This window comes from Gracilinanus agilis, chromosome 1 (genome assembly GCF_016433145.1).
Source record: "Gracilinanus agilis isolate LMUSP501 chromosome 1, AgileGrace, whole genome shotgun sequence".
Lineage (NCBI taxonomy): Eukaryota > Metazoa > Chordata > Mammalia > Didelphimorphia > Didelphidae > Gracilinanus > Gracilinanus agilis.
The window spans coordinates 92962496-92983576 of NC_058130.1; the positions used below are offsets into that span (position 1 = coordinate 92962496).

At 46.9% G+C, this 21081-nt stretch overlaps 1 protein-coding gene across 1 annotated transcript in view; it reads left to right on the forward strand.

The window, feature by feature from the left end:
- CELSR3 (cadherin EGF LAG seven-pass G-type receptor 3) overlaps nucleotides 1–10999 on the forward strand; it is a 36611-nt gene extending 25612 nt beyond the window's left edge. The window contains exons 24-38 of the mRNA XM_044676856.1: nucleotides 239–365; nucleotides 624–830; nucleotides 971–1145; nucleotides 2464–2576; nucleotides 2895–2973; nucleotides 3510–3634; nucleotides 3837–3953; nucleotides 4049–4194; nucleotides 6219–6334; nucleotides 6541–6714; nucleotides 7093–7308; nucleotides 7985–8249; nucleotides 8368–8377; nucleotides 8446–9038; nucleotides 10972–10999. Of these exons, the coding sequence (XP_044532791.1) occupies nucleotides 239–365; nucleotides 624–830; nucleotides 971–1145; nucleotides 2464–2576; nucleotides 2895–2973; nucleotides 3510–3634; nucleotides 3837–3953; nucleotides 4049–4194; nucleotides 6219–6334; nucleotides 6541–6714; nucleotides 7093–7308; nucleotides 7985–8249; nucleotides 8368–8377; nucleotides 8446–9038; nucleotides 10972–10999 (2491 nt within the window). The remainder of the gene's footprint in view (nucleotides 1–238; nucleotides 366–623; nucleotides 831–970; nucleotides 1146–2463; nucleotides 2577–2894; nucleotides 2974–3509; nucleotides 3635–3836; nucleotides 3954–4048; nucleotides 4195–6218; nucleotides 6335–6540; nucleotides 6715–7092; nucleotides 7309–7984; nucleotides 8250–8367; nucleotides 8378–8445; nucleotides 9039–10971) is intronic.
- Nucleotides 11000–21081: the final 10082 nt, after the last annotated feature.

Consider the following 21081-nt stretch of genomic DNA (forward strand, 5'->3'; position numbering starts at 1 on the left):
CACCCACACCCCCAGACCCACATTTGCTCAGCCTTGGTTTAAGGGAACTGGATGGGACGGTCTCTAAGGGCCCTTGTGATTCTAGACTCTGATTGTATGTTTAGTCTGTGTACTTGTGTGCTGGCCTGGCCCATGACGAGGTCCGGCCAAGTGTCCCAGCCTGTCCCCTCAGTTGGCAGCCTGGGCACCTAGATTGCACCTAGACTCTGAAGCCTGATGGGACTCTGCCTCTCCACAGGAGTGACTCTTGGGGTGTGTGGACGGCGCGTGATTGTGAGCTCGTGCACAGGAATGGTACCCATGTGCACTGCCAGTGTTCCCGGCTCGGCACTTTTGGGGTGCTCATGGACGCCTCCCATAGAGAGGTATGGGGAAACCATTCCCAGGGAGCTTCCTGAATGTTCCTCGATGAGGGGTCAGAATGGTCCTCGGTGGGAGGGAGGTGGATGGGGAGTGCTAGGCCTGAAGGGAAGGTGCTCTCTCAAAGAACTGAGGGGTGGGTGTCGGGCTAAGGAGACAAGACCAGAAGGGGGTAGCCTGGGGAGGTTGAGGCCATGCAGGAGCTGTACTTGGGCTTGTGGGTAAGTGCTGCCCGCCCTGACCGCCCCTTCCCATGCCTACAGCGCCTGGAAGGTGACCTGGCCCTCCTGGCTATCGTCACTCACGTGACTGTGTCAGTGACAGTGGCTTCCTTGCTCCTGACGGTGGCTGTCCTGCTCAGCCTGCGAGGCCTCAAGTCCAACACGCGTGGGATCCACGCCAATGTGGCTGCTGCCCTGGGCCTCGCCGAGCTGCTCTTCTTCCTAGGGATCTACCGCACCCACAACCAGGTGCTCCGCTGGGTGGGGGTCCCAAAACCGGGAAGCCATCGGGGGTCTGGGACCCTGGAATTTGGGGGAAAGGTGGGCAGGAGCTCCGGGCTTTCCACCTGTGGAGCTGAGGCTACCCTCTGCTTTCCTCCTTCCTCCAGTTCCTGTGCACTGTGATCGCCATCGTCCTCCATTACCTCTTCTTGGGTGCCTTCTCCTGGCTCTTCGTGCAGGGGCTGCACCTTTATCGAATGCAGGCAGAAGCTCGGAACGTGGACCTCGGGGCAATGCGTTTCTACTATGCCCTGGGCTGGGGTGTCCCAGCTATCCTTCTGGGTAAAGCAAACCCCTTCTCCCTCCAGAACTATGAGAGTAGTTGAGAGTAATCATAGCCCTTGCTTTTATTATTTTGTAATCCTTACAAAGTACTTTCCCCTCAACAGTGGTAGGAGACATTTAGCAGGAGAACCATCATTCCTGTTCTCCAGATGAGGAAAACTTAAGGCTCAGGGTGATTGCTTTCAGGGTCAGGTAGCTGAAAAGAGAAATGGGAGTCCAACCCAAGTTTTCTGTCTCTAACTTACAGCACAACCACTATGTCCTGAGTAAAACCCCTTCCCTTGGTGGTAACATAGACAGCACCCTCGGCCATTCCAGATGTTCCCCTCCCACCTATCTATCATCACTGTCCAATGAGCTGAGCCATAGAGTGTGAGGGAGAGACACAGCCCCTGCCTTCAGGGAATGAGGGGGTTCCTGAGGCCCCTACCATCTCCGAATTCTCTGAAGGGCTTGAATCCTCAGCTTCCACATTCTCCCACTTCCTTCTCTTTAATTCCCAGGCCAGTTGGCAACTTGATCATTGGCTAGAGCATAATAGAAAGAAATTCCTTTTTGAGCCAGGAACCTGGGCTCAGATCTCAGCTCTTCTTTTTCTTACTTGTAGAACTGGAGCCAAATCCATTTTCTTTGGGGAACCTCAGTGTCAAAAGTGAGGATGTTTTTAGTAGCTCAGCTCTAAAGTCTATGAATCCCAGACAGCCCTCATCCCTTCCTTTCATACACCTGGCTCCTTTCACCCCTGGATCTCCCACAGAACAAGCCTTTCCATAGGTGCTCAAGATTATAGGTGGCATGGAGGAGCAGCAGGGGCCAGAGGGACTTGGGGAGAGGAGAGCGATTTGAAAAAAGTCAGCGAGGTCTGGGTCTCCTGACCCTGAAGGCAGGTGGAAAAGGACCCAGTCCTTCCCTTCTGTAAGATGAAGGTGTTGGATCTCTAAGTCTCATGACCTGACAAATGGACATGAGAACCTTTGACAGAGTTATTCTCAGGGCAAGCATCTATAAATGACCAAATACATGTGATCCATTAGGATTGTTGATCTGAATATTAATAGGTTGGTCCAGCTAGGTTTCTGTCTCCCAGAGCTTTTCTCCCTCTTTAATTTGGGGTACCAGAACTCTCTTCCTTCATCAGGAAGGAGGAAGAAGCATTCCACCCCTCTAATCTAGTGGGACATTGGGCCTCCTTTTACCCCTTTTCACTCAGCCCTCTCCCAGCCCATTACTGTGGCCCTCTTCATCATCAGTATGATGAGCTTGTCAGGGCTGTGGGGAGGGGGTTGCTTCCTGCTCTGAGCCCTCTATTCTCCAGGCCTTGCAGTAGGCCTCGACCCTGGGGGCTACGGAAACTCGGACTTCTGTTGGATTTCCATCCACGATAAACTGGTCTGGAGCTTCGCTGGCCCTATCATCCTGGTCATTATGGTGAGGCCCTGAAGTACTCCCAGTCCCAATTTCAAGCCCCAACCCTAACTCCATCCTTAATTCTGACCCCTACCCATTCCTCCCCTGGGGTCTGGGCTGAGGCCTGGAGCTTTGGGAAGCACTGACTTAGGTGTCTATTTCTCTCCATCTATCTGTTCTTCTGAATCTCTCCCGGTCTTCCACATCTCTGTGGTCTCCCATACCCTTTTTGTCTGAATGTTTCTGTCTTTTGACATACATAACCAATGTTCCATCACTCTCCCTTGGGTCTCTGCTCTCTGTGTCCCTGATCTACGTCTCCCCATGTTGTATATTCAGATGAATGGTGTCTTGTTCCTGCTGGTGGCAAGGATGTCCTGCTCCCCTGGGCAAAGGGAGGCCAAGAGGATGTCTGTGCTGTGAGTTGATGTCAGGGGATGGGTGGGACAATGTCGGTCTAGATGGAGCTCTGCTAGGCTGTATAGAGAGTATGGCAGGTGTGATCAGGGCTGAGGACTTCCTGTCCATTGTGGAGGGACCTTGGGGGAGAGGAGGGCAGGTTGTTGGCCTGTGTCTTCAGAAAGGGACCGTACCCACCCTGTCCACTCTTCTCTACAAGACTTCCCTCAACCAGACACCTATCTCTGGAAGAAACTCTACTGGCACAAATTTACTTCTTTGGGCATCTTTTTCTGTCCCTTTTCTTGTATGTCTGTTGGTCTATGTTTTCTATCTCTGCCTCTGTCCTCCTACCTCTCCCTGTTTCTATTTTTCTTTCTGACTTTATCTTCATTCCTGTCCTTTGTTCTGTCTGGATTTTGGTCCCCTTCCCATCCCTATCTCTTTCCCTGTCTCTTGTCCTGGCCCTGCCTGGGTCTCCTTGTCTGTGTCCTTCTCCTTGTCTCTGTGTCTTTTCCCATCTTTCTGTCCCTGTCTCTGTGTCCCCTCTACATGTGACCCTCTACAGCTCCTTCCTACTGCTCCTGCTGATCAGTGCCTCCTGGCTCTTCGGTCTCCTGGCGGTCAACCACAGCGTCCTGGCCTTCCACTACCTCCATGCTGGGTTCTGCGGCCTTCAGGTGACCCTGGACCTGAAGGGGGAAGCCAAAGGGCTGGGGTCCCAGATGGGGAAACATGTGGCCTTTCCCCTGCCCCCACTGTCCTAGTTGCCCCCTCACTAAATCCCTCCCTGCTCCCCAGGCTGCCTTTTTTCCTGCTCTCTCTCTCTCACTACCCTCTACTGTCCTGTCACTGATGACCTGTCTTCTGCCATCACTACAGGGCCCAGCCGTGCTGTTACTCTTCTGTGTGCTGAATGAGGAGACCCGAGGGGCCTGGGCCTCAGCCTGTCTGGGCAGGAAAGCAGGAACAGAGGAGGCAAGGCCCGCCGCGGGCACGGTGAGCCTATCGTGGGGTGGGGAGGGGAGGGGGTGAGAGTGAGATCACAGGCTTGAGGCTTTGGGGTCACCATTGACCATGCTTCCCTCTGGCAGGGCCCTGGTGCCTACAACAACACAGCTCTGTTTGAGGAAAGTGGCCTCATCCGAATCACTCTGGGGGCTTCCACAGTCTCTTCTGTTAGCAGTGCTCGGTCGGCCAGGACTCAGGACAGTCAGCGAGGCCGGGGCGGCCTCCTCAGGTAAAGCAGGGCAGGCTGGACAAGATGAGGGACAGCAGGAGCAGCCCTGGGGACTTTAACTTAGACTTCAGGGCTGACGGCTGAAAGAATGTCCAACGTCATCTCTTCTTATCCCTTACTTGATGGCTTTCCCAAGGAAGGGCTTAAACAGGTTTCTTGGTTGAAACATGGAAAGTCTCCTTCCACCCCTTAGCTCAGCCTGAGACCTAGTCTGGATTTTTACAAAGCTTTTACATACTGCCATCCTGGATGGAAATGACTTCCTTTTTTTGGCCTCTGTTTTCTTATCTATAAAATGAGGATGATAGACATTTGTTTCACTTATATTCTAGGTGAGGCACAAACAATAGTATGTATATAAACCTTAAGTCATGATCACATGTGAATTATTGCTATGATTATTGTCCAAGAGAAAAAAAGTTGCTTAGAGAGGGCCCTGGGTCCTGTCTAGGCAGCCTGAGCGATCTGCTGCTTCTCTGGTACGACTTTATAGCTGAGTCTTCTCTCCCTCAGTTCAATTCAGCACACAGGAGTGTGCACAGGCCCTGCATTCTCCTTCATCTTTTCTTTTCTTATTAAAAGAAATTTTTTTGGTGGTTATTCCATTTGAGTTCCAAGTTATTTCCCTCCCTCATTCCCAGTCCCACACTAGAGAAGTCAAGTGCTTGACATAGATATAGATATAGATGTATGTGAACCTCCATATATCAGTTTGTTCTCTGGAGGGCAATAGCTTCTTCCTTTGTAGTTTATTTGAATATTCATACTCCTCAGAATAACTTTAGTCATTTACATTCACTCTTCAAATAATATTGTGGTTACCATATACAACATTCTCTTGGTTCTGCTCATTTCACATTCCATTATTTCATGCAAGTCTTTCCATGCTTTTCTAAAAATAAGCCATGCATCATTTCTTATAAGCACAGTAGGATTCCATTCACAATCATGTCCCACAACTTATTCAGCCATTTCCCAATTGATGGATAACCCTCCCATTTCCAGTTCTTTGCCACTATGAAGAGAGCTGCTCTAAATATTTTAGAACCTAGCAGTTCTTTTTCTTTTGCCTGATCACCTTGGGAAACAGACCAGTGGATATTGCTGGTCAATAGTTTTCTAACTCTCTGGGTGTAATTCCAGATTGTGCTCCAAAATAGTTAGATTAGTTCACAGTTCTACCAGTAGTGTATTGGTGTCCCGAATTTTCCATATGCCCTCTAATATTTGTTATTTGTCCCCTTCTGTCATTTTAGCCAATTTGATAGGTGTGAGATGGTATGTCAAAATTATTTTAATTTGCATTTCCCTAATCAATAATGATTTAAAGCATTTTCATATCACTATAGATAGCTTTGATTTCTTTCTCCAAAACTGCCTGTTCATATTCTTTGACCATTTATCAATTGGGGAATGACTCATATTCTTTTTTTTTAAATCCTTACCTTCTGTCTTAGAATCAATTCCATGTATTGGTTCCAAGTAAGAAGAGCAGGAAGGGCTAGGCAATGGGGGTTAAGTGATTTGCCCAGGGTCACACAGCTAGGAAGTGACTGAGGCTAGATTTGAACTCAGGTCTTCCTGACTCCAGGTCTAGCCTTTTATCCACTGTGCCACTTAGCTGACATTTATATAGTACCTTATGATTTAAAAGTACTTTCTATGTGTTATCTCTTTCGATAATTTCCCTCTAGGGAAAGTAGTGTAGGTATTATCCCCATTTTATGGATTAGGAATCTGTGGCTCAGTTTAGGAAGTGATTTACCCAAGGTCACTTAAATTGTAGGTGGCAGAATCAGGATTGGAACCCACATTCTGATTCCAAGTTCCTGTACTCTTTCCACTATACTATAACTGCCTCCTACAATCTAGAAGGAAATTAAGACTTGTACACAAGTAACTTTGAATATTAGACTATGTTTAAATGCATAATAGATGAAAGGAAGGCTTACTCTTTTACTAAGTAACTAAGGTAACTAAGGTCATCCAGGTCAGTGACCTGACTTGTCATCTCTGTCCTCTAGGGAGAATGTTTTGGCAAAACATGGCTCAATGGCTGACCACACTGACCAGAGCCTCCTGGCCCATGGTGGACCCACAGACCTGGATGTGGCCATGTTCCATCGAGACGCTGGGGGAGGTAGGGCTTTGGGGAGTGGGTGGTTCAGGAGGCACCTTGTGTTAAGAGTGCTCCATCAGAGAGAAGCAGACCTGAGAGAGCCCAGGCACTCCGGGAAATGTCATTTTTCTGTCAGCCTTACTCTGTCCAGTTCCCTCTTACCCCTGATCTTCCAAGTCCGTTCTAGCCCCATTTCTCAGTCACTTCAGATGTCCCCTGTTCCCCAGGCATGGACTCAGACTCAGACAGTGACCTGTCCCTGGAAGAAGATCGAAGCCTGTCCATCCCATCCTCAGAGAGTGAAGATAATGTCCGGCCTCGTGGCCGTTTCCAGCACCCTCTTCGAAGAGCAGCCCACAGTGAGCGGCTTCTCACTCACCCAGCCAGCAGTACTCCCAAAGGTACCTTCTGTCCTCCCTCTACTGGATCCCCAGAGGTGACCCCCATGACTTCCAAATGCTTCCCACAGGGCCCCCCAAGATAATTCTGTTGCCTCCCAGATGTTCTTACAGAATGCTCAGAACTTCCTCCAATGTTAGCTCCAATTCTCTCCCATACACCTGCTCCTCCCCAGCCCCAGGCAGTCCCTGTTACCATTGTTAGAATGTTCACGAGGCCCCTATGTCCCTATGCCCTTTCTCCATCTTTGGCTGTCTGGGACCCCCGTTCTTCCTCTCTGGCTTGGCTTCCCCTAGCTGGGCTCTACTTCTGGCTGGGGAGATCTGTTAGGAGTCAGGAGGAAGTATTGGTGCGAGCATAACCTAAATCCCCATCTGCAGATGTGGACGGTAATGACCTCCTGTCCTACTGGCCAGCCCTGGGGGATTGTGAGGTGCATCCGTGCTCCCTGCAGACGTGGGGCTCTGAAAGGCGCCTGGGGCTGGACACCAACAAGGATGCTGCCAACAATAACCAGACAGAACTGGCCCTTACCAGTGGGGATGAGAACACAATCAGCCACACCCAGCTCAGCCACACCCAGCGACAGAGGAAAGGTGAAGCTCCCTAGGCCTCTGCTTATTAATTCTCTCAGATCTTTTCTTTGCACCCCATGGAGTCTTCTCCAGAATCCCTGCCCCCATCTACCTCCAAGATTCCTACAGCTTCGCTCCTAGAGCTATCCCTGGTACCCCTCCAGACACTTTCCCTCAGGATCCTAGACCCAATACCCACACCCTTCCCTTGGAACTCCCTCAGATTTCTACCCCAACCTCCCTTAGAATACTATTCTCTTATCCAATGATACTCTCAGATTCTACTGAGCATCCTCTACCTCTTAGGAGACCCTTATTAAGATCAGATCCTCAGTGGGGCTGGAAGCACTAACACCAGACTCTTCTTTGGATTTCTTAGATTTGGCTTCCCTTAGGATCCCTGGGTCTTCTCACCCCCAAATTCTCCTCCCAGAATTCCCTGGCACTCCTAAAATTATCTCCTTAGATAAGCTAACTTCTCTAATGCTCTAAGATAACTTCCCCAGAGCCCCTGAAGGCCAAGAGAGTGCCTCTGAACCCTCTTTTTCCATTCCCTGAAAATGTCTTCCAGCTTTATTTCCTTGGAGGAGTTAGTAGACATCCACCTCCTGAAGTGGCCTTCTGGGCCCAGCCCACTAGTTCCTTTGGCATTCATGCCCCTCTAGCTGCCTCCAACTTATGCTCTTTCCACCCTCAGGTATACTGAAGAATCGACTACAATACCCATTAGCTCTACATGGACTGCCTTCAGCCAGTACTCGAGGGGCTCCTGAATTGTCCTGGTACCGGTCCTCTACATTGGGCCACCGGGCAGTACCAGCTGCCTCCTATGGCCGTATCTACTCTGGCACAGGTAGCCTTTCCCAGCCTGCTAGTCGCTACTCTTCTCGGGAACAATTGGACCTGCTGCTTCGTAGGCAGATGTCTCGGGAACAGCTGGAGGAGGCCACCCCTCTTCCTATGTACTCCACTAGCCGCCATGGCTCCCGGGAACAGTTGGAGAGGGTCTCTAGCTGCCATAGCTCCCGGGAACACCTGGAGACCATCCCTAGTCGCCATGCCTCTCGGGAGCATCTGGAGACCATTCCTAGTCGCCATGCCTCCCGGGAGCATTTGGAGACAATTCCCAGTCACCACGGCTCTCAGGAACATCTGGAGAGCTCCAGTAGCCGACATGGCTCCTGGGAACATCTAGAAGCCTGTCTTAGTGGCCCAGAGCCAAGGTTCCGGGGGAGCACGCTGCCTCGAAGGCAGCCCCCCAGGGATCATCTGGATGCCCTGGCCACCCGGTTTGGGTCCCGGGAGCCCTTGGACTCTGGGGCATCTCAGGAGTGGCCAAGCCCACTGCCCCACCTCAGGGGCTCCAGAGACCAGCTCTTGCCTACACGTCAGAGGTCCCGGGAACAGCTGGATTGTTTAGCTAGGAGCTCAAACTCTCCAGAACAGCTAGACATGAGGCCCTGTAGGCACCCATCAAGAGAGAACTTGGAACCACTCTCTAGAAGGCTTCCATCAAGGGAGAATGTGGCAGCCTGTCCAAGCAGGCCCCCTTCCACTGAACAGTTAGACATTCTTTCCTCCATTCTGGCCTCCTTCAACTCCTCAGCTCTCTCCTCCTCTGTGCAGTCCTCCAGTACGCCTTCAGGCCCTCACACCACCGCTACGCCTTCTGCAACAGCTTCAGCACCAGGACACTCCACACCTCGCTCAGCTACATCCCATAGCATCTCAGAGTTGTCACCAGACTCAGAGTAAGTGAGAGATCAAAGAGCCATTGACCCCCTTTGTGCATCTGTCCATCCACTCAACCATCTATCAACTCCTCCATCCCTTCCTCTAAAAGGTATTTATGGATAGATGCCCTGTCTCAAGCCCAAGCATCATTGCTATCACCAGCAAAACAGAGGTGGAGAAGTGATCCTTGTAGAGCAGGCAAGACTTAAACTTGAACTGACTTGATGATCTGAGCTAATCTATGCTTATGGTCCAGAGGAGTTAGTATAGATTATAGCTGGAGAACAAGGACGATGTCCAAAAGGAAAATGGACTGCCATGGGAGTGAGAGTGCAAATCTCTTCCTCTTGCTGAAGCTCTTCAAGAGATGGTTTCTGCTTAGATCTAATTTAGCCCAGATGCCCCCTCTGAAGTTCATAATTCTAGGCGGTATTTTGGAGGTATAATAGGTAGGACCTGGCAGCTTACTTGACTGTAGGGAGATGGAAGAATTGGGGTTGACTTGGAGGTTTCAGGACTGGGTAATTAGAAGGAATCTCTGTCTAGAGGTAAGAGAATCCCTGAGAGAAATTAGAATACTGAAAGGAGGGATAAGTTTAGGGTGATAAGTTCCAGTTAGGGCATGTTGAGTGATTTTAGGGTCATGATACAGTAAGTGTTAAGTGTTTTGCAGTCCCTAAATGTAAGCCATTATGATTGTTATCCAGCAGGCAGTTGGAAATGCAGGTCTGGAACTCAAGAAAGTAGACTTGGGTATGTATGTATGTTTGGGAGCCATCTGTACAGAAGTGATAGTTTCAGCTCTCCATGTAAATTGATGAGATCATCAGGAAACAATCTAGAGAAAGGAGAGAAGAGATCCAAAACAGAGTTTGGGGTGCTCTCAGAAATGAGAGGCGGATTTTGGTGAAGGAGCAGAGAAGGAGGGGCAGGCTGTGGCAAGACTTTCACATTAGAAGAGGATAGAGATTGTAGGAGCCCCACTAGAGTTGCCAGGGAGTAAGAAGCAAACCAACCTTAGTCTACTTTCCAGTGACTTCTTTCTTTAGATTTCATTTAATTTTTCAACTAACAGATTCCTCCCCCACACCTTTACTTATCCTTCCCCTCCCACACAGAACAAAAACCAAAAAGAAAACCCTTATAACAAATGTAAACAGTCAAAGCAAATTCCTTCATTTGTCTATGTCCAAAATTATGTTTCATTCTGTATTTTGAGACCTTCACCTTTCTGCCAGGAATCTGTAACATGCCTAATCTTTGGTCTGCTGGAGTTATGATTTGTCTTTGCACTGATTAGAATTTTTGTTTTGTTTTGTTTTTTAATTCAATTTTGGGGCAGCTAAGCTGTTCAGTAGATTGAGAAGCCAAGCCTGGAGACAGAAAGTCCTAGTTTCAAATCTGGCTTCAGATACTTCCTAGCAGTGGGACCCTGGGCAAGTCACTTAACCCCAACTGCCTAGCCCTTACTACTCTTCTGCCTTGGAACCAATACATAGTATCGATTCTAAGACATAAGATACAGATTTTTTTAAATTACATTTTATTTTATTTTCAGCTACAAATTTCTCTCTTTCTCCCTTTTTTGAGAGAACAACAACAACAACAACACAACCCATTAGGAACATAGTCAAGAAAAACAATTCAGGTCCTTTCAGAGTTACTTTTCTTTATATAATGTAGTAGGTCTTGTATAAATTTTTCTCTGCTCATTTCACTCTACATCAGTTCATATGGGTCTTCCCAGTTTCCTCTGGAACTGCTCATTTCACCATTTCTTATGGCTCAATGTTTCATTATGTTCATAAGCCATAATTTGTTGATCCATTTCCCAATAAGTCCTGACTTCTGGCCAATTTAATAATGATCTTTGCTTGACCACTTATGACTAATAATGGCCATTGATGCCTGGGAAATTTCTAACAAGTCTTTTTGACTTGTCCTTTGCAGAGTCACCAGAAGCGAGGGCCATTCTTGAGAAGCAGACGGTGGCCGAGGAGGAGTGAAAGGAGCAGGAGATGGTTTGGAGGGAGGCACAGACATCTCCAACACAAGTTTGGGGTCTCTGTTAACTACCAGCCCTGGATTATAAGGAGAATTTGGGCTGCCAGGACGCCTTCCTCTCTCTTCCTGCTTTCAGACCCACTCACTTGTGAGAGGAGGGGCTCCCCCTGGCCTCTCCTAAACTGGATCTTCCTTTCTGTAACACTTGGGCACTGTGTGTGCATGAGTGTGCATGCTGGTGCGTGTTTGGGGAGGGGCCAGGGCCTGGGAGGACTTTTATATATTTTGTACCTTTGTAATCAGAGAGAAAGATGTCTATCCTTATTTTTAAGCTTTTCTGCCCTATGACTTCCCTGGGCTAGGTTGAGCTGAACTGGTCTGGTCTGGGGAAAAAGTGGTTAGGTTGGGACAGAATGGGGAGAGCTAGCAGAGTCTGCGGTCTCTCTCCATCCTTCTGTAAGGCTCCATTCCTCCCCACTCTTATCCCCCCCTCTTTTTTCCATTTACAGCCCCCCCCCCCATTTCCTGGTGCCAATGATCCTTTTTTTCGGCCCTATCAGTTTTTCTCTTTTTCCTTGCCTCCTGTTAAAGCCTCCACATATCCTTCCTTCCAAGCTCCACCATAGCATAGGATCATAGAGGAGTTGGGAAGGACCTTAGAGATCATCTTGTCCAACCCCCTCATTTTTTGGAAAGGGAGCATGATTTGTTTCATATCATGTAGGCAAAGTTGTGATTTGAACCCAAGTCTTCTGGCTATAAATCGAGGGCTCTTTCCATCATGCTCCTGCTTCCCTAACACTGCCTAGCCCTAAAGGGGCTCTCCCTTTCCTCTTCAGACTCTCCGACCTCCCTTGGAGTCTTCCCTGGAGGTTGGGCCTCTGATTGGTGGCTAGTTTGCTGTTCATCCCGGACCCTCGGAAAGGAAGCCTCCCTCTTCAGCCCTTTCCCTCTCATTTCAGAAGATGGTGGGGATGAGACATTGAACCTTTCCCTCTCCCTATGCCTCACATGTACTTTGTTCATAAGATTTTTTTGAACTGGATCTTCCTATTTGTTTTCTCCTCTAATGGCCTGAGAGCCAAACTCCTCCTGAGGGGAATATGCCCGGACACTGAGAGCCTGCTTGTCCCCAGGACAGAAATGGGCTGAGGAGATGTCCAGGTCCTTTCCTGTACCTGAGCCTGACAAAGCCGGGGAGAACTTTTTTTCCCTTGCCCAGGCCTCCCGCTTCCTGGCCTTTGGATGAGGGAGGAGGGTGTCCCCAGACTCAGCTTGTAGAGGGGGTGATAAACAAGACTGTCCCCAGGCCCCATACTAAGCCACATGTATGTATGTATTGTGGAGTCACCCCAACCCCCATCCCCACCATTTACTGCCTTATAACCCTCCGGGCCCAAGCGGAGTTTAATATTTATTCAAGCAGCAGACATAATGTTTACAGAGCAAGGCTTGCCTTCCTCGATGGTTGGGGGTGGGTGGGCGGGAAGGGCTCTGCCCCTTTGGGGGAGGGGATGCCAGGCCTTTATTCAGATACATTCCATGGTGTCCTCCTCCTGTTCCCCAGGATGGCCCAAGCTGGGAGAGACCCCTACACTCTGGAACTGGGAGGATAGTGGTTCTTCCCTGGAGGGTAGGGGGCGGTGTGAATAGCCTGGGATGGGGTGGTTTGATTTGCTCATTCCCCCTCCCCACCAGGCTGTTTATGGTTGGATGGGGGTACAAATTGGGGACTACTACCAACCCCAACTATGTTTACAGGAAATCCCTCAGGCTTAGTCCTCTGGTGACTCAGTTCTTCCTGTCTTATATATTTTCTTAAAAAGAGGAAACACACTTGACTGTTAGGGTTTCTTTCATAAAATGGTTTTTTTGTTTACAGTATGGAATTTTGGACTTTGTTGCTTTGTTTACATTATGGAACTCTGGGACTTTGTTTACAGTTTGGAACTTTGAGATTTTTTTACTTTGTTTCCTGTTCAGCTTTTTGGATTTTGTTACTTTGTTTACAATTTAGAATTTTGGACTTAAAGTTACTTTGTTTACAATTGAGGGAGGGAGGGAGACATATGGGATTGGGAAGAACAAAATGTGAGGATCCCCAGTTTTGATCTAAAGCTGGGGCTCTGCACTTGCCCCTTCCCCTAGATTTCTGTCGTCAGCCCAAAGGTCATTCATTTCCCCCCTGCTTCCATATGTCGCTCACTCATGGGGAACAGGGTGTCTTCGTCTTTGAAGAAGGAGGCTTTCACCTTCCTACTTGAAAAGGACAGTGTGGAATTGGGGGAATACCATTTGCCAAGGAGATTAAAAGTTTTGTCACCTATGAGTGCCAAATCCCCCTTCCAGCCACAGTCCTGGTCACCCATTCACCTCACCTTGCCACCCCTTCTCGCTCCCCTGCCTCAGTGCTAATCCTAGGTCAGAATTGGGAATCAGGTCTGAGCAATCCCTAGGAGAAACTATGATTCAGAGCTGGAGATGACCTTAGTGGTCATGGAATCCAATTGTCTCATTTTACTGGGGGGTGAACAAATTTGGAGTGGTTAAATGACTTCTCCGAGGTCACAGCTCCACAGTGGGTAGAGTTGGGGCTCAAATCCCGAGTCAGTGCTCTTTCTACTATTCCATCCTGCCCTCTGTACTTTCCTTCCATGTCTCTGATTCTGTAGACAGTCACAGAACGGGGAGGCGGTTTTCCTCTCCCTCTCTCCCAGCAGCTACTTCCCTGTCTGTATAAATTGTGAAAGCCCAGGGAGGGGGTTGGGAATAAACTTCTATAGAAAACAGTTTCAGCCTCCATCTGTCCTGAGGAAAGAAATGGGGAGGTTTGGGGAGGGTGCTGGGGGATTTCTAACTATAGTGCCAATAGCTGATACACCCCAAGATGTCTCTCAAGGCAGGGTGACCTGGCTTCCGTGATAAATAGGCTTGATATAAGACCTGTACATTACAAAGATTACACATTGTTGGTGGCAGTCAAGATTAGAACCTGGGTCTCCTGACTCCAGGATTCCAGAAACATGACAACAGGCTAGAACAGTGGGCTGAATCTAAGAAAATTATATTGGAATAAATTTAAACTACTTTTGACATTTTAAAAGGTCAGTTTTTGAAAATAGAAGCTAGATATTTCTCTTGGCAAGATTTGAGTTTTAGTGAACTAACCCTTGTTTGTGACAAAAAACAGTACACTTTAGGGCCCTCTAAAACTTCTCTTCTTTGGAGCCTGGAAACCTCAGTAACACTTCCGTAATGACAGCCCAAGGTCCCCTTGCAAGAGCTCAGGCTCATGAAGCATCAAACAGAATGGATTCTAATTCTGTAGTAAAGGATACAGAAAGGACTCACAACTGAGCCCTTTACAAAGGCAAGCACACTCCTTTTCTCCACCTTAGAGACCTTTATAATTTCAAATAGGGTTTTCTCCTATTTAGTTCTAGCCCAGATACTCCTTGGAAATCCTATTTCTCCCCCAGGAGATGGTACCAACACTTCAAGAGCTGATTTGTGGTGAGGTTTCCTGGAATCGAGGCTGCCGGTGTCACAGTTCCAAGCTATTTTCTCCTTTTACAAAGAGTCTCATAGCCCTACCCTATCAACAAAGGACCTTACATGGGTGCTGTGTGAATCCGTACTTTCTATGTGCCCTACTCAAGTCAGAGTGTCCCATTCTTGGTTAGGATAGTCATTTTTCTTCTCCCTTCTCCCAGATTCACCTCTCCCTGAATCTTGGTGGTGGTGGTGGGGCAGGGAATTAAAATACATTTGCCTTGGGGGGCAGCTGGGTAGCTCAGTGGAGTGAGAGTCAGGCCTAGAGACAGGAGGTCCTAGGTTCAAACCCGGCCTCAGCCACTTCCCAGCTGTGTGACCCTGGGCAAGTCACTTGACCCCCATTGCCCACCCTTACCAATCTTCCACCTATGAGACAATACACCGAAGTACAAGGGTTTAAAAAAAAAAATACATTTGCCTTTATATCCCTGTCTTTCTATGGGCTATTTGGCTTGTCCAAACATATATTGGCCTGGGATCATTTCAAGAAAGAATGGGAAAAGAGGGAGGGGATCCCATTCAAAACTGTTTCGATGGCCCATAGAATATTGTGGTCTTAATATAGTTTTCAAACTGCCTTCAGTGCTGAAGGCCTTAGAAACAAAGGTTATAATGAAATATTTGTGGTTTCATCCTTGGAGAAAATCATTTTGGGAGGACTCTATTCCTTAGGATTAACTCTTAAGATGAGAGTAGCAAATTGCTTTTCTAGGCCTGCATTACATCACCAAATTTGAAAATGCCAGGGAGATGGCCTGGTGTCTTCCTAAGGAAGCTCCTTTTCCTGGCATATAATTCTACTTTCGGTATTTTGGGGGTGACTCAGCTTAGCTGGTACTATTAACACATTTTCCTGAAATGGAAATCTACTTGAAAACCAGAGGAATATAAAATTTCCATGACAAAGACAAGAACAATGCGAATATTGTCAAATTTTAGATGGATTTCTCTGATAGTTATGAAATCCCGGTCCTGCAGCTAGATAGGGGAAAGAGGCTGTGTCTTGGGTTTGTAATATGACATGCCAGCTAAAAGATCCAAGGCCAAAGCAAATGAAGTGTGGGTTTGGGGATGGCTAAGGCTATAGTCCTGTTATCTTCTGCTCTAGCCAGATTACCTCTGGAGTGTCACGTTCAGTTCTGGGTGCCACATCTTAAGAAGGGCAAGGCCTTGATATTTAAGGATCCATTGGAAGATGGGGTTGTTTATGCTGAAGAAAAGAAGACTTAATTACCGTGTTCATTCCTTTTTGAAGGATCTGTTAGGGAGATGAGTCATTTGGCTAGTTCTACTCTGCCCTAGAAGGCAGAAGTAGGAGCAACTGGGGAGAAGTTACAGGAGGCAGATTTTGCCTTGATATATATATATATATATAAGGAAGTGAAGTGAAGCTTTTCTAACAATGGAAGATGTTATGGTTGGTAAGTAGCAAGTGTCCTTTGCTGTAAGCCTTTCCTTGTTCCTTTTAACTCATGCCTTCCCTTTGGAGATTACCTCCTATGTACTCCATGTATATCTTGTTTATGCCTTGTTCTTTACATATTTTAGAAGCTGCTTTAAGACAGGGATCATGTAAACACTTCTTGCACATAGTAAATGTAATAAATGCTTTTTCCCCCTTTTAAAAAACCCCTTACTTTCTGTCTTGGAATTAATACTAATTTTCAGGCAGAAGAATGATAAGGGATAGGCAATTGGGGTTAAGTGACTTGCCCAGGGTCACACAGCTAGGAGAATTTGAACCTAGGACCTTTTATCTCTAGGCCTGGCTCTCAATCCACTGAGCCACCTAGCTGCCCCTTCATAAATCCTTTTTAATCAACTGAATGATTTGACATGTTCAAGCTTTTACTAGCTAGACATTTACAAGGCTTCCAAGCTATTGGGGAAGGCAGGGCTCCATTGGAGGTCCTTTGCCATTCAGATGCTTTGATTTCTGACCCTACCTCCTGGCCTGGAATCTCAAGGCTAAAGTCTGATTAGCTGAAGAGTTCTCTGTCGTCTTCTTCCCCTGCAGACATGAGTGCCCTAACCTCTTACTCAACATGGTTCTGTGAACCTGGATTTTTCTCTCAGCCCTGCTGTCTGAGGCCACTTCCCCACATACTAAGGGGCTGAATATTGTGTGCCCAGCCACAGGATAAAAACAAGAGGGAGAAGGGACCTTCTGAAAGCATTGCCAGGGGAAAGTGGTAGCCCAAGTGCTTAGCCCAAGTCCATCTCCATCTCTAGGCATAGTCTGCAAGGGCAGAAGATTGAGAGTATGACCAGAGGGTCTGGGGCCTGGCAGAGAAGTAACAGGGAAATATCCATTCCATGACCATTTCCTGTACTACCTTAGCGCTCTAAGCCAAACTGGAAGTCACAACCCCGATTGCCTAGCCCTTATCTCTCTGCCCAGGCTTTCTCTTCCTGGGACAACTCTGGTCTGAATTCAACTCCTAGTGGCACCAGCACATTATTCCTCAGAGATCTAAGACCCCTTCCCCTGATCATGTTTGGCCCCAGAGCTTCTGATCTGCCTACAACTGTAGCCTTAGCCCTAGTCAGAGGCCTGATGACGACCCATTGACTACCTGCCTAGTCCTGTGCCTCACTTGAACAGGCAAGGCTGGGCCTCGGATTGGTCTCTTCTGTCTTCCCTATTGAGGACAAAGACTCATGGAGTTGTGGGGTAGGAAATAAGAGGGGGCTGACTCATCATAGAATGTCAGATTTGGAAAAGATCTGAAAGATAATTTAGGCCACGCTCACCTCATTCTACTGGAGAAGAAGCTAAGTGCAGTATGTCCCGGGTTATCTCCCACCACGGCCCTCAGGGAAATTTGATGGATGGTTCTGGGTTCACAGCATGACTTCTGTTAAGGAGTTCTCCCTGAGGTGCTTACCTAGTCAGACAGCTAGCTGTCTGTAACTGGTAGTAAGTAGACTGCTGGACCTGGAGTCAGGAAGACCTCAGCTCAGATGGTGTCAGACCCTTAAAGAGCTGTGGGACCCTGGACAGGTCACTTAATACTAAATAACTTCTGTCTGCCTCAATTTCCTCATCTACGAAAAGGGATACCAATAGCACCTACCTCCCAGGGTTGTTGTGAGGATAAAATGAGGAAATATTTGTAAAGTCCTTATATTATTACCACCCTAGACATTTCTATGTTAGTCAGAAGACATAAATCAAAGTCAAGACAATTTAATGAAATGGCATAGCAAGAAAAGTAGCAACAAAATATTTCTCCTATGAACCTGGGACATATAACACATATAACATCAGTGGGAAGAATGCACCCCCATCAGGAGCACTTTATGAAAGGAAGAGGTGTGGGTGTGGGATTTTAGGGAGGGAAAGTGAGGCCCAACGGCCCACTCTGGGCCTTTCTATTTCCTTACAACTCTTCCTAGTTAGGGACATAAAGCTCTTATCCATGCACCTACTCTTAGTTAGTAGTAAGTATTCTGAACATTTCCCACTTTTCATGGTAAGCCTAGAAATAGCTATTTGCACCATAATTACCAAACAGCTAAAAAAAAAAAATTAAAAACCTTTACCTTCCATCTTAGAATCTAGAATCAATATTAATTGCAAGGCAAAAAAGTGGTTAGGGCTAGGCAGTGGGGATTAAGTGACTTGGCTAGGGTCACATAGCTAGCAAGTATCTGAGACCACATTTGAACCTTGACCTCCAGTCTCTAGGCTTGGCTCTCCATCCCCTGAGCCACTTAGCTGCTGCCCCCACCTGGCCCCTTAAGTGGGCATTCTTTTTTTTTTTTTTTTTTTTTTCTTCTTCAAACTGTAAGTCTCTTGTTCCAAGCAGATAAATGGGTGGAGAAAGGCATAGAGAGAAATCAAGCCTGGGGGCAATTGTTAGCCTACCAGCTAAGCTGCATTCCTGGCCTAGCCTCCTTCTATGTTCCAACAGCCAAAATCTGAAAAGGACATTATCCAAGGTCATCCAGCTGACCAATGACAGAGTCTGAATCAGAACCCAAGGCTCTAGACCGGATGCTTCCATTCCTTACTTCTGCTGGTTTTCCTTTCTCAGTCCTTCAGTCATGCCCTTCATCTTGGACTCCCAGGACCTAGCATACGTGTTCCGTCAGAGACTGCTTTCTGGGAAGACCTCCTGATTTCTCATCATTGGTAGGTGTGTGTAGCTATAGGAGTGAGGCTGGGTGGATGGCTGGGTGGTCCTCTTTTGTGCTCTGAAGGGGAACAAGGAGATTGGGGGATCAATCTGACCGAAAGTTGGGCATAAGGGAGGCACCCTTGTGGAGTCCCCCTTTTGTTCCTACATTGCTCTCTAGGCCTCTTCTAAAAATATCTCTGGACATTTTTCTTCCCTTTTCTTGTAGATTTTCAAGTCATTGTGTTTGTATCTTGAGCTTCTCTATAACCACATTAGCCCTTTTTATTTTTATTTTTATAAACTTTTACCTTCTGTCTTTGCAACAACTCTTAAGACAGAAGGGCAAGGGCTAAGCAAATGAGGTTAAGTGACTTGCTCAGGGTCACACAACTAGGAAGTATCTGAGGCCAAATTTGAACCCAAATCCTCCTGACTCCTGGCCTGGTGCTTTATCCATTGTACCAACTAGCTGGACCTCCTGGTTGAATTCCTTACGTTTTTGTTTTCTTCATTCTTCTAGCCTAGTACTTTAAAAAAGTTTTTATATTCATTTTTCCCAAGTACATGAAAAAAAAACTGTTTTTAACATTTGTTTTTTTTTTTTAAAGTTTGAGTTCCAAATTCTCTCCCTTCCTTTCTTCCTCCCTTCTTGATTAAAAAAAAATTATAATGTAAAACATACTTTCATATTGGTCACTGTTGTAAGAGCACACATATATAACCAAAATCCAAAAATAAAACCACAAATGCTCCCCTGCCTTCCTTGAGAAGGCAAGCTAATTTGATACAGATTCTACATGTGCAGTCATGCAAAATATATTTCCAAATTAGCCATTTTTTGAAAGAAGATTTTTAAAAATCCCATGAAAAATGAAGTTAAAAAAAAAAAAGCTTTGATCTGCATACAAACTCCATCGGTTCTTTCTTTGTATTTGGATACCAGTCTCCTGAATTTTGGACTTTTTGCTGGTGTTGAGCTTTGCTCGCTTCTAGAGGGGATATCTGACCTGAGCTTGCTTTCATAGCTTCAGCAGGGAGCCTTTCAATGCTTCCAAAGGGGTGCAATCTGGGAGAGATCTATTTGTTCACTACCTTCATGTTCTCGGCTCTGTAAGTTCCTGACCCAGGTTTGAGCCCATTGGCTTATGTATGTAGTCGAATTTTAGTTGATTCTTGCTGGACCTTGTGGTCACTCTTTACCAGCTGGCTTCCCTTTGGTCTGAGTCTTTTGCTCTGGTTTTTCCACAACAGACCAGGTTAGAATTGAGTCACTGCTCAGCCTCTGGGATCAGAGCTACACAGCTAAGTTTCTGGAATTTGTTTTGTGATCAGGATTCAGCTATGGCCTCAAGCTCTTGGTCCTTTCCCTCCTTTCTACTCTGGATCTGTGACCCAGAATTAAATATGGATGATAGAAATGCCAGATAGAACCCATTCCTACTCCTAGTACTAGTTTGGGGGTACTCCAGGATTTCTTTTAGGTGTCTCCAGTGCTTCTTGCTCTGATGTTTCCCAGTTCCCTTTCAGTCCTGAGTGCTGGAATGTTTCTAGTCTTGCCAGCTGCTGCCACTACCACTGTTGTGCTCCTGGCTAGCCCCCACTGCAGTGTCCAAATACTTCTCTATCTTCCTAAGCTGCTCTAGACTAATTGGAATTTGGTCTGGTACATTTGTCTAAGTTATGGTGGAGGTGTTTTGGGAGAGCTAGGAAAAAATGTAGACTTCCCTTCTCAGATAATTGATTTAGAAGCAAGTTCTTGCTTCTATTTAGTGTGTCTGGTTCTTCATGACCCCATTTGGGGCTGGTAAAGATAGTGGAGTGGTTTGCCATTTCCTTTTCTAGATCACTTTACAGAGGAGGAAACTGAGGTACAGCAGATTTAAGTGACTTTCCCAGTCACACAGCTAGTAGTATCTGAGACTGGATATGAACTCAGGTAGATGTGCCTTCTTGACTCCAGGCCTGGGGCACTTGATCCCCTGCACCATGTAGGTGCCCTATAAGGGTTCTTAATTATTTTCCACCATAGATCCCTCTGGCAGTCTGGTGAAACTTAAGGATCCTATCTCTGAATAATATCCTTAAATGTATAAAATAAAGTGAATAGGATCACAAAGAAAACCCATATATTGGGGGACAGCTAGGTGGTTCAGCAGCTTGAGAGTCAGGCCTTGAGAAGGGAGGTCCTGGGTTCAAATATGACCTCAAGACACTTCCTAGCTGTGTGTGATCCTGGACAAGTCACTTAACTTTAACCCCCATTGCCTAGCCCTTACTGCTCTTCTGCCTTGGAACCAATACTGATTCAAAGACGGAAGGTAAGGGTTAAAAAACAAAACAAAACAACCTCTATATGGAAATATAATTATTAATTTTT